We start from the raw sequence: 13499 nt of genomic DNA, 5'->3' as shown, positions 1-13499 counted from the left end.
TTCCTTCCTTCCTTCCTTCCTTCCTTCCTTCCTTCCTTCCTTCCTTCTTTTGTTTTTTTGAGACAAGGTTTTTCTGTGAATCCCTGGCTGTCCTGGAACTCACTCTGTAAATCAGGCTGACCTGGAACTCAGAGATCCATCTACCTCTGCCCCCTGATTAAAGGCATGTGCCATCACCACCCGGACTGATTTCTTTTTCAAATTAAACTATGCAAAAAGACTTTAAGGCACTAATATGTATCGATTTTGTACCTAATTTTGAAAACTTATGCTTTATACTCCATATAATGGTACCATGCTACACATAAACAAGATAAAATTAACTTTAGGGATCTTTTTTTTGCCTTTGTTAAGGTGTTGCTATATGTTAAAATTACGAGTTCAGTTCTCCCCTTTGCTTTTCCTGACACTGTTCTTTATATTACTTAATTCAAAGATCACCTCACACATCCTCATGGTTATTTAACAATGAATTAACATTACCTTGATTTCAATGTTTCCCACTTTGGTGGTTGATCTGATAATAGGTCTTCCAACCAAAGCTGGGAAGATGTGTTCCGGAAAGTTAGAACCTGCATATCCACACTTCACAAACTGAAAGGAAACAGTAAAAAGTGGGTTAGTAACCAAGCATTTACTACAGTTATTCAAAAACAGTATCAGAGCCAGGTAGCACATGCCTTTAATCCCAGCACTCAGGAGACAGAGACAGGGAGACCTTTGTGAGTTTGAGGCTAGCCTGTTCTACAGATTGAGTTCCAGGACAGCCAGAGCTGTTACACAGAGAAGCCCTGTCTTGAAAAACCAAACAACAAAAAACAGTATCAGAAAACCCCATTTTGAAGTAGTTACCCTTTCTATACATAGTATCATCTCTTTAAGTTCTCCCAGGTACCAAGTACTTTCGGAGCTTGTATTAGTTAGGATATCTATTGCTGCAATAAAATACCATGCAAAGCAACTTGGGAAGAAAAGTGTATGTTTGGCTTCCACTTCCACATCATATTCATCACTGAAGGAAGTCAGGACAGAAACTGAAACAGGACTGGATCCTGGAAACAGGAGCTGGTGTAGAGGCCATGGAGGAGTGCTGCTTACTGGCTTGCTAGCGGCTTGCACGGCCTTTCTTATACAACCCAGGACCACCAACCCAAGGATGACACCACCTACAACGGACTGCACCCTCTACCATTAAGAAAATGCCCTAAAGCCTTGCCTACAACCTGATCTCAAAGAGGCATTTTTTTCTTTCTTTCTTTCTTTTTTTTTTTTTTTTTTTGGTCTTTTGAGACAGGGTTTCTCTGTGTAGCCTTGGCTGTCCTGGACTCACTTTGTAGACCAGGCTAGCCTCATCCACCTGTTATAGAGGCACTTTTCTTAATTGAGGTTCCCTCTTCTCAAATGGCTGCTTGTGTCAAGTTGACATAAAACTATGCAACAGAGTTCATATTTAGTTTCAGAAGAGCTGCTTCCTTAGCACCTCAGTGTCCCCAGTGGGAAAGCTGCTCGAGTAGGGAGCTGAGTGGTTCATGTGAGAGCCTTATGCTGAAAAGAGCTTTAGCACACAGGGCTCATTCAGGCAGTATTTGGAAGCAGACACATTCACCCAACAAATTTTAAGCACTTTTTAAAAAGAGAAATAATAGAAAATAAACAGATAAAAGCTCAGATTCAAAACAAGGCCTTTATATGGTTGTTCGCTTAAGCAACCTCATTTACCCAAAATGGAAAAAAGGAAAAAATAAACATATCTGGACTAGAGCATCATGTGCAGTTTCACATGTAAAATGGTCATTTTAGCTATTTTTATTTTAATATTAGGTACATATATTTAGTAATATCAGGTAACAGTTTCATAACCAAATAGGGACCTTCTCTAAGGAGTACAGCAGGAATTCTAATAGTCATTTCATTTTACATGTTAGAAACTTTGCATTCGAGGAGATTTAGTAACCATAAATGGAAAGATGGGTGTGGTGCTTCATATGCTGTGATTACAGGCATGTGCCATCATGCTTGACAAGGAATCTCTTTTCTTTTTTAAGATACAGGGCTTTATATATGTTAAGCAAATGCTCTATCCCTGAACCACAGTCCTATCCTCAATATATTTTTCAAGAACAGACATTTCACCAAGGTATGGCTGTGCGCGCCTGTAATCTAAGCACTCAGGAAGCAGAGACAGAGGAACTACTCCAAGTTCAAGGGCACCCTGGTAAACATAGCAACCTCCAGGCCAGGCAGGGCCCGTTAATACTAACTTTAGTATAGGAGGATGTTACGGTCTGAGGATGGAATACCTCTATAGGCTCATGTGGCTGAATGCTTGGTCCCCAGCTGACAGAGCTGTTTTGAGGTAGATGTGTACACTTTAATAGGTAGAGGCCTAGTCAGAGGAAGTGCAGGCAGGTCTTAGAGCTCAGTCTTGTTTTTGGCTACATCTCTCTCTCTCTACTTCCTGGTTCACCAAAATGTGGGTAAGTAACCTCTGCCATAAAAAGGAACGGATCCTGCCATCACACATTCCCTGATACAATGGGCAGAATTATATTCTGAACTATGAGCCAAAATAAGCCCTTCTAACTTACTTTGATGAGGTACTGATTTAATAACCAGAAAAAGAACTAATACACGGGAAGATGCTGTGTCAAGAAAGAAAAGATTAGCCAGGTGGTGGCGGCACATGCCTTTAGCCCCAGCACTCAGGGAGGCAGAGGCAGGCGGTTTGCTGTGAGTTCAAGACCAGCCTGGTCTACAAAGTGAGTCCAAGACAGCCAAGGTTACACAGAGAAACCCTGTCTCAGGGTAAAAAAAAAAAAAAAAAAAAAAAAGTAAAAATCTCAACATTAATAAGGTCTTCATCTAATGCATGCTAAATTACAAGGATTTTGTGAATGCCTACAACAGAGTTTGACATATAAGAAGTGCATATTAAATAACTGATTTAAAAGAATTGTTCATTTACAAGCATGAGATTGTAATTATTTTGAAATGGGTTCCTTATCCATGGATTCAATTAATAGTGGATCAAAATATCTGAAGCAGGGCGAATGTCTTAGGGGGTAAAGGCACTTCTTGTCCAACCTGACAACCTGAATTCAATCTTCAGGACTCACACTAGGGAAGAATCAACTCCCACAAATCTGCCTTTTGCCTCTGTACATATGCTGTAGCACGTGCATGCCCACCTATTCACAAATAAATGAGGAAAAAAATATTTAAATCATATCTGAAAATACCTTTCATTATCATTCTTCCCTAAACACCATTTATATAACATTTACATTGCATTAGACTATGCATGATGCTATACTCCCATAATCCCTACACTTTGGAGGTGACAGGAGGAGGCTAGGAGTTCAAGGTCAGCCTTAACTGGCCAAACATAACATACAGAGTTTGAGGCCAGCCCGGACTTACACGAGACCTTGTCTCAAAATCATAAACTACTATGACGGCACTGAGTTAGGTAATCAACCAAGGTCATACACAGATATTATGCTACCTTATGAACAGCTACAAGTAGGTATATATACATTTGTTTAAAAAGAAAACGATAGACATATACAGGGGAATGGAGTGAGTCAATTCCCTACAGAAAAAGTCTATTTCATGGCATGAGGGACCATATACTTTTAGAAGGACTAAATGAAGACAGTACTCGGAAGTGATACACACAGTAATAATATAAAGGTAGACAGAAAGTCAGGCTGCTGAGGTAAGAGGACTGTTTACAAGTCCAAGGGCAGTCTGTGCTACACCATGAGACTCTTCATCAAGCGAACCAAAGAAATCCTAAACATAAACAGAAAATATTATATTATTCAATGCATACAATAGTGGGTTCACAAAACACTATCATATAAGTATACCATGTATTTTAACCACACCCCCTTCCATATCCTCCCCTTTTCCCTTCCTCCAGCTAGTGCCCTTTCTTGGATCAGAGTTTCACTTCTACTTTCATGACATGTAAAAAAATGATTTTGTATATCTATAAGAAAATCTGTGATCCACAAATGAAAGCATGATATTTATCTTTTGAAAGACCTTTTCACTTAATATATTCTCTAGTTGTATCCATTTTCCTGCAAATGACCTAATTTCATTCTTCTTTCTCTTTTAAAGTTTTATTTATTTATTATGTATACAATATTCTATCTACATGTAGACCTGCATGCCAGAAGAGGGCACCAGATCGCATTATAAATGGTTATAAGCCACCATATGGTTGCTGGGAATTGAACCATAACTTCTGGAAGAGCAACTAGTGCTCTTTCATTCTTTATGTCTGAAATTCTACTGTGACTATACAGTACATTTTATTAATTCATTTGCTGGCTGTTATGAACAGAGTAGAAATAAATAATTATCTGTGGGATGTTGACTTACTGTCTTTTGGGTGAATACTCATAGTAGTATAGCTATATCATTTTGATAGTTTAGTTCAATTTTTATCTTTGAAAAAAATAAAAATTGGGGGCTGGAAAGATGGGGGCTGGAGAGACGGCTCAGAGGTTAAGAACACTGTTCTTCCAAAGGTCCTGAGTTCAATTCTCAGCAACCACATGGTAGCTCATAACTATCTATAGTGAGATCTGGTGCCCTCTTCTGGTGGGCAAGCACACATACAGGCAGAACACTATAAATAATCAAGAAGAAAAAGAAAGAAAAGAGAGAGAAAGAAAGAGAGAGGAAAAGAAAGGAAGAAAGGAAGAAAGGAAGGAAGGAAGGAAGGAAGGAAGGAAGGTAGGTAGGTAGGTAGGTAGGTAGGTAGGTAGGTAGGAAGAAGGGCGAAAGAAAAATAGATCTGTCTCCCTGAGTGCTGGGATTACACCACACCCAGCAAATTCTGTCTTTAAAACTATGCTAAAATTATAATTTAAATGTAATTATGAAAAATGTCTGAAACAAAACTTGCAGGTTCAAGGCCAACCCAGGCTATCAAAACCCAAATCAAAACAAATATATAAATCTTTCATACTTTTTTTCCCAAAATCATAACATTTCTTTGTTTAAGTCAAAACCCAGCTTACCAAGTAACTGAGTTGAAATAATACCAAAATACAGAGGAAATATTCTCACCATATCCCCACCATATGCCAATTTTAGTATAAAATCTATCATCCAGACTACTGTCTTAACTTCCACATACATTCTGAATATACAAAGCTAAAATACTATTTGAATAAAAAAAAATTTCTTATGTTTAACCTTAAAAAAGGCCAGACAAAGAGGAGCAGGCCTATAGAGCCAGTACTTCTGAAGAGCAAAATCTTAGTTCAAGGCCAACATAGGCTAATCAAAACATAAAACAAAACAAAACAAAAAACAAAAAAACAGAAATTAACAGGTACAGACATCAGGCAAGTCAAAAGTACCCATTTATCAGGATGAAACACCCACTTATATGGATATAAATAGTCTCAAAGAAAATTACAAGCAGGTTAGCTAAGTGGTACAGTGCTTGCACAGGGCAGTGGGCGGAAAATCACAGCACTACCAAAAAAGCAAAACAAAACCAACAAAAAAACCACAGAATATGAAGGAAAGGCTACTCTACAAGCGTTTAACATTTTCTGTGTAACAAATGTAAAGGAATAAATCTGTGACATGAGAAATCAGAATTGAAGAGGGGAGGGGGCCTTGCTAAGGGATAAAGTAGACCCTAGTGCAAGGAGGCGTAGCTAAGGTTGACAGGTCTACCTGTTACTCATATACATAACAGCAAAGTAAAGGGTCACACCAATGTCTTTTAATTACAACTGTGCAGATGGATACTCCCTATCTTAAAATTCTTTTGAGGGGCTGGAATTAAGAGCACTGACTCCTTTTCCAGAAGAGCTGGGTTCAATTCCCAGCACCTACATGGCAGATCACAACTGTCTGTAACTCCAGTCCCAGGGGCTCTAATGCTTCTTTTGGCCTCCATGGTTACCAGGCAAGCAGCAGACACCCATATATATAATTTTTGTTTTTTTCAAGACAGAGTTTCTCTGTGTAGCCTTGGCCATCTTGAACTCGCTTAGTAGACTGGACTGGCCTCTAACAAGAGATCCACCTGCTTCTGCCTCTTAAGTGCTGGGATCACAGGCGTGCATCACCACATCCAGCTAAAATAATTTTTAAATATTTTTTTAAAGTTTAAATTACATTTAAAAAAACTGTTTGCACGCACACACACTTTAGTTTCCTGGCATATTGTCCCCCTCCACTACATGGGTCTCATGAATCAAACTCTGGTTGTCAGGCTTGGTGACAAGAAGCTTCACCTGCTGGTCAGTTCTTGAGCATATTTTAAATGGAAAAAAGTTTTCCAAGTAGACAAAAAAAGAGATCATTGAAACTGCAGGAGCAAACAATTATAAACTGCTATCACTGCTTTACCAAACGGAGGAGGGACAGGGACTAGACTTTTCAAATTAAAGCTACTATAAATAGAAAAAAGAAGTAAATACTTAATACACTATTCCTGGGGTTGGGAATGTAGCTCAGGTGGTAGAATGTCTGCCTATCATGCACTAGGCCTTGGGGTCATTCCCCAACATCCATAAACCAAGCCTGCTAGCACAGAGAGGTGGAGATATGAAGATCACAAGTTCAAGGTTGTCCTCTGCTATGTGCACTCACTCTTAGTCTGCCTGAGCAGCAGCTTGGTGAAAGCAGACAATGTCTTACGAGAGTCCAATGCCAGCATTTCTGCAAGCTACCACACATCCCACGAGAACAGTAAAAACGATACTATCTTACCTTACTTCAAATCTGAATGCAGTAGGATCCAATATTACAATATTCCAATTCAACAACATAAAATTAACAGGCAAGCTAATTGTTGCAAAAAAAAAAAAAATTAAGAGTCATGATATAACGATATACAAAAAAATTTTCTTTTCTAGCTACCCTTTTGGTATCATTTTAATTATTGAAATTCCTCCTGCACATCAATCATTTTCAGACTGGTGGTTTAGTTTTCTTACTGTGTGCATCAGGCTGTGTTCAAGAAACAGATTTTTACCATATATAGTTTCTTCCTTGTAGCACTGTGGTTTGAGCAGGCACTCTACTTCCTACTGAGTCATCAAATGCTAAGAGGTACAATGTTCCTTAAGGCAAAAAGGAACAAAAGACCTGTCTACATTTGATATCATGGCAACTTTTTCCTTAAATAAAGATCCAAAGACTTTCGTTTTATTTTTAAAATATTTGTATTAGTTTTTTGAGAGTTTTGTACAATATGTTTTGATCATATTCACCCTCCTGCCCCAACTCTGGGGATCTGGGGATCCATCCCCTTCCCTTCCCACTCAAATGTCTTTTTTTCCCATCAAGGCCAGTATGGCCAAAATTTCTGGGGAATGCAGCTTTCCACAGGAGTGTGGTATGCAGACTTATCAGGGGCTACATTAGTAGAGGAAATGCTCTCTCTGTCTCTCTGTGCCTGTCTCTCTCCTCCAACTCCCAGCAGTTAAAAATTCCCAATAGCAAGATCTGGAGAGGACAAGAACTCCACAAAGAGAGCAACAGAACCAGAAATTTGAACCCAGGGGTCTTCCCAGAGACTCATACTCCAACCAAGTACCAGGCATGGAGATAACCTAGAACCCCTGCACAGATGTAGCCTATGGCAGTTTAGTGTCCAAGTGGGTTACATAGTAATGGAAAGAGGGACTGCCTCTGACATAATCTGATTGCCCTGCTCTTTGATCACCTCCCCTTGAGGGGGGAGCAGCCTTACCAGGCTACAGAATATGACAATGCAGCCACTCCTGATGAGATCTGATAGACTAAGATCAGAAGGAAGGAGGACCTCCCCTACCAGTGGACTTGGGGAGGGGCATGCGTGAAGAAGGGGGTGGGAGGGGCTTATGGGGGGGATACAAAGTGAATAAAGTGTAATTAATAAAAATAAAAAATAAATAAATAAAATAAAAAATTTAAACAAACAAAAAAGAATTCCCAAGAGCCCTTTGGCTAGGATGGAGCTTCTTGCCCAACTCCACTCCAGGCTGGAACTTGATTATGTGCTTGCTGTCACAAACACTGCGGTCCTAAGAGTACAGCAGCACTGTTTCTTTGTGCTCACCCACAGCTTTGGGCTCTAACATGCTCTCCACCACCTCTTGTGTAATCATCCCTGGGCCTCTGGAGACAGGATGTCCCGATGTAGACCAGGCTACTCTTGAATGTGGTGATTCTCCTGCCTTAGTCTCAAGTGCTGGAAGTAGCACCAAGCAGGATTTTCTTGTCTTTTGAGACAAGGCCTCACATGGCCCAAGCCAGTCTCAAATTGCTGATCCTTCTGCCTCCGGCCCCAAGCACTGGAATTACAGACATGCTCCATCACACTCACTGAGATCTTTAAGCTCCCATTTGAGCTCATTTGCTTTGTATCCTTTCCCTTAATAATTGGTGGTACTTGTATTTCAACTTCATTGACCATTATTTGAGGCCAATGGTTATTCTATTAGACCTATGCCTTTCACAAGATGAAACTGAAGTTCTTGTTTTGTTTTTACTTAAAATACTACTAAATTTAACATATAAGCTGGCAGAAGGATGATAAAATAGACTACAATCAACTATAATTGTGAATTTTAAGTGAAACGTTCTTTTAGCATTATAAATATCTATGTTTAACATTGGGAAAGCTACATTTTGTTGGTGAATGAAGTCACTGCTGGTGAGTTCATATTGATTTTTTTTAATTTATTTTTTATTGATTCCAGTTTGTTCACTTTGTATCCCAGCTATAGCCCCTTTCTTCATCCCCTCCCAATCCCACCTTCACTCCCTCCCTCATCTCCTCCTATGACCCTCCCCCAGTCCACTGACAGGGGAGGTTCTCCTCCCCTTCCATCTGACCCTAGCATATCAGGTCTCATCAGGACTGGCTGCACTGTCTTCCTCTGTGGCCTAGTAAGGCTGCTCCCCCCTCAGGGGGAGGTGATCAAAGAACCAGCCACTGAGTTCATGTCAGGGTCTTATTGATGTTTGATAAAACCAATTTGAAAGGAATCAAAATTCCCAGCTAAGAGGTATCCAGACTTTTGCCCAAATGGCTACTTTCAGAAGCCCTATTCTATTTTTTTATAATTTTTTTTTTAAGATTTATTTATTTTATGTATATGAGTGTTCTATCTGCATTTACACCTGCCAGAAGAGGGAATCAGTTCACATTATAGATGGTTGTGAGCCACCATGTGGTTGCTGGGAATTGAACTCATGCCCTTTGGAAGGGCAGACAGTGCTCTTAACCACTGAGCCATCTCTCCAGCCCCCAGAAGCCCTATTCTAAAAAGCAGGTTTCTTTCTCTGGGCTGCTCAAACAAGGGTCTAGGGGTGGGTAATGGGAAAATAGTGCAAATGTAACATCTAGGTGATAAAAAGGACATACCTATACTTCCAGTATCCAATTATGAGAATGTCAGAATTAAAAACTTAACTTTGGGGCTGGAGAGATGGCTCAGAGGTTAAGAGCACTGTTTGCTCTTTCAGAGGTCCTGGGTTCAATCCCCAGCAACCACATGGTGGCTCACATCCATCTATAATGAAATCTGGTGCCCTCTTCTGGTGTGAAGGTGTACATAATCTTAAAAAAAAAAAAAAACAAAAAAATAACTTGACTTCTTGGGGCTGGAGAGATGTGGTTAAAAGCACTTGCTCTTGCCAATCCCAGTACCCGCATGGTGCCTTACAACCATCTATAAGTCAGTTACCAGAGACTGAACCCTCACAGGCACCAGGCATACAGATGGCGCACATACATACATGCAGGCAAAATACCTATACACATAAAAATATAACAAAGCTTTTTTTTTTTTTAATTTAACTTCTCAGTGCTGGGGATACACCTCAGAAAGTACATTTACTTCCCATGTCCAAATCCTTGGATTTTATCCCCAGCATCATACCTAAAAAACTTCTCAAATAGCCCACATTTTAAAATCTAGTATACAAAAGGTAAATGAAACCACTATTGACTAGCGATTTAAGATACTTCTGCATCTAGCTCCCATGTGCAAGAATTACAGGTATATAGCACATTTGGTTGTTTACTGCTGCAGATAGTCACCCTGGTTTCTCAAACATCAGACAAGCACTCTAGGAAATGAGTTCCATGAGTGTGTGAGTGTATGGGTGTGAAGGCTCATGGGTGAAAGGGTAGGTGAATGCATGCTATGGTATACATATAGAAACGAGAGGCCAATATCAAGTGGTGATCCTCACCTTTCACCCTGTTTGAGACATGGTGTCTCTTTTCCTGTCCACTTCTGCATACACACAGTGCCAGCTAGCTCAAAAGCTTTGTCTGTGTCCTACCTTGTGGGGGAAGCACTGGTGTTGCAGTCCAAGCTTCATATGGGTTCTGGGGATTCAAGGTCCGGTACTTAACCACTGACTCATCTCTCTAACCCCTTTTCCATTATTAAAAAAAAAAAAAAAAAAAATCCAATCTTTATGTCTTTTTAAATATTTAATTGTAAAAACATCATTATAACTTTAAGTACCCAAATAAAACCAAGATGACTCCAGAACAGTAAGTAGTTAAGAAACAAAATAGCTATTAGTCTCAAAATTTTTTAGAAACATCACAATATTCCTGTGATATAAGTCATAGCTATCTATGAATATATATGTGCGTGTGTGTGTGTATGAATGAATGAATGAACTATTTCATTCACAAGCCAACCATGGCTACAGAAAAGGTGGATAACATTTATAAGCAACTACAAGAATACCAAATACAAAACTTTTTGTTTGAATTAGCTCCTTTCATTTACACCATAGTGACTAATCTTTTTATCCTAAGAAATAGAATTAAAAAAAAAAAAAAAAAGTCTCACCATGTAGCCATGTGTCTGCCTCTCAAGTGCTGGCCTAAAAGGAGTATGCCACCACTTCAGTCCTTTTTACGACTTACTGCTATTTTAGGTGATTTGTATTTTACTGGCATGTTTGTATGTGTATCATGGGTGTGCCTAGTACCCACAAAGGCCAGAAGAGGGCATTGGACACCCTGGAACTAGAGCTACAGATGGTTTTGAACTGCCACACTGATGCTAGGAATCAAACTTAAGTCAAGAGCACAAGTGATCTTAACTGCTGACACATTTCTTTGGTAGTAAGGTAGTGGTTTTATTGTTGTTGTTTAAATAAACATGGTGGTGCACGCCTGTAATCCCAGCACTCGGGGAGGCAGAGGTAGGTGGATCTCTGTGAGTTCGAGGCCAGCCTGGTCTACAAAGTGACCCCAGGACAGCCAAGGCCACACAGAGGAACAAACAAACAAACGCTCAAACAAAAGAACTTGAAGTTACTAAATCTTTGGCATGTTACTACACAGTAGCATGGATGTCCCTTTGTATTGACACTTATCCTATTCTAGTCCAGCTTTAACTTAGCTTAAATGAAGCCGGCACAATAATTGTCAAAATTCGTAATAAATTCATTCAAGGGCAGTAGAATGGCAGTGAATATCAGCTGCTTCCCCCCCCTCAACAATCAGGCTCCAAAGAGGTAGTTCAAGGAAAATCTATTTTAATTTGTGTGTCATTTTTGTGGCAGTGATGAGAAAAGTCACAAATGTTGCAGCACTCGCATAGCTAGGTATCACTAAAGAATTCACTCTAAAGAAACATTTTCATCTTCAAAACTGGGACTTTAATGCCCCTAACACATTTTGAATGGGGATAGAAACCACTTGCAAAGAGTTTCTAAATCAGCACTTTAGTCTGATTTTGAAAATTTTAGGATCTTCAAGACCAACATCTGTATCCTGCACTTAAACAGAATAAAGAGACAGAGAGGAGGAACCAGAACTGACCTACTTCCCATTAGAAGTAACAACAGGAGAGGTCCTAGGTCTCCTCAGTCTTCCCACAGAGAAGGTCTATGCATGCAAAGCAAAAGGTGAACCAGGAGCCGCCGACCATCCCCCTCTCTCAAAACCACAGGCAACACTGACAGCCCACACACTCTCCTGAAGCAGACGCGAAGCCGAGAGCTGGGGCCGCGGCCCAGGGCCTGACAGCACTTCCCCTTTTCTCTGCGGAACCCGTTTCCTGCCTCGCACTCGGCATCTTCAGCTACACAGGAAGAGGAAGGCCGCTGGGTCCTGGATGGACACGGGCGAGGCTCGGAAATGGAGACCTCCTCGCCACCCAGGAACGGGGCCTCTTGCCTACCTAGACCCACACCGGGCCACGGTTTTCGGGACGCGGGGCGCGGGCGGATGGTCGGGGGCGCGTGGGGACAGGTTTCGCCGCATTCGGGTGCACTCCGGGCAACCTAGCTCCGGGCCACCGACTCGGCGCCGGCCCGCGCCCCCGAGCGCCCTCCCGCGCGCCTGCCCGCATCCCCCGAGAGCCCTCCCGCGCGCCTGTCCGAGCCCCCGCAGCCCAGCCCCTCAGCCGAGGGTCCGCGCGCACCCCTCACACACACGCGGCCGGCCCGCGGGGTCTTACCCCAGTGCCGTTGTCGCACACCACCACCTTCCTGCCCTGGCTGTCCATGGTTTCGCCCTGGAGAGCCGCCGCCCGGCCTGGCCTGCTTCCTCCTCCACACGGCCCCGCCCTCGGACCGTCGCTCCTCCCAAGCCGGAAGTCCCCGCCCGGCAGCAGAGCCAAGCGGGAGGGCGCAGAGGAAAAGGCGAACTGCGATTGGCAGCCGAGAAGGCCAATGAGATTTAGCCACCGTGGACACGCCCTCTCTGCATCCGGCGCTACGCAAGGGGTGCGGGGAGGTGCCTCTGTCCCAGGTGTCTCCGGACCTAGGGCGCGGCCGGCACCGCTGTAGTAGTGGCCCGCAGGTGAAGGCCGGCGGGTGTGCGGTTGTATGGCAGTGGGGAGGAGTGGGGCAGCCGGAAGCGAAGACCGAAAGCCACCTGGAGGTGCCGAGGCTTGATGTGTCATTGCTCCTAGGCCTTAGATACACCTACACCTGTTTCAAACCTCCTCTTTATTCCATGTCTCCAGTTGCAGCCCCAGGAGCCCGGCGGGATGCTTTCGTTTCTCTCTCATTCACCACTTCCCTCTTTTCTAGTCTCAAACAGGAACTCGCTATATTGTTACGACTCGCTGGCCTCAAATTTGAGATCCTCCGTAACGTCTCTTAGAAACAAGGATAAGTGCTAAATCAGACAACTCCAGGCCGGGGGTGGTGACTTTTCATCCCAGCACTCGAGGCAAAAGCAGGCAGAACTAACTACCTGGTCTTCATTGCGAGTTTCCAGACCAGCCAGAGCTATAAAGCAAGACCCTGACAAAGAAAGAAAGAGAGACAAAAGGAAGAAAGGAGAAAAGGAAGGAAGAGAGAAAGAAAAAGAGGAAGGAAGGAAAAGAAAGAAAGAAAGAAAAAGAAAGAAAGAAAGAGAAAGAAAAAAAAGGACTTTCATTTACCAGGGCAGTGGTACACTCGTCTTTAATCCCAGCACACAAGTAAAAGGAGGCGAATCTCTGTAAATTCCAAGCCAGCCTAAACTACTGATGGGACAGCCAAGG

General features: G+C 42.1%; 1 protein-coding gene across 1 annotated transcript in view; it reads right to left on the bottom strand.

The window, feature by feature from the left end:
• Actr2 (actin related protein 2) overlaps positions 1 to 12574 on the bottom strand; it is a 42352-nt gene extending 29778 nt beyond the window's left edge. Inside the window, exons 1-2 of the mRNA XM_055628971.1 lie at positions 12465 to 12574; positions 484 to 594 (exon numbers count right to left, since the gene is read on the bottom strand). Of these exons, the coding sequence (XP_055484946.1) occupies positions 484 to 594; positions 12465 to 12512 (159 nt within the window). The 5' untranslated portion in view covers positions 12513 to 12574. The remainder of the gene's footprint in view (positions 1 to 483; positions 595 to 12464) is intronic.
• Between the last annotated feature and the right edge of the window lie 925 nt (positions 12575 to 13499).

The sequence above is a fragment of the Psammomys obesus genome, unplaced genomic scaffold (assembly GCF_907164565.1).
Source record: "Psammomys obesus unplaced genomic scaffold, mPsaObe1.curated_primary_1811, whole genome shotgun sequence".
Classification (NCBI taxonomy): domain Eukaryota; kingdom Metazoa; phylum Chordata; class Mammalia; order Rodentia; family Muridae; genus Psammomys; species Psammomys obesus.
The sequence above is the reverse complement of the archived record's forward strand: the minus strand, read 5'-3'. Positions and strand labels throughout refer to the sequence as shown.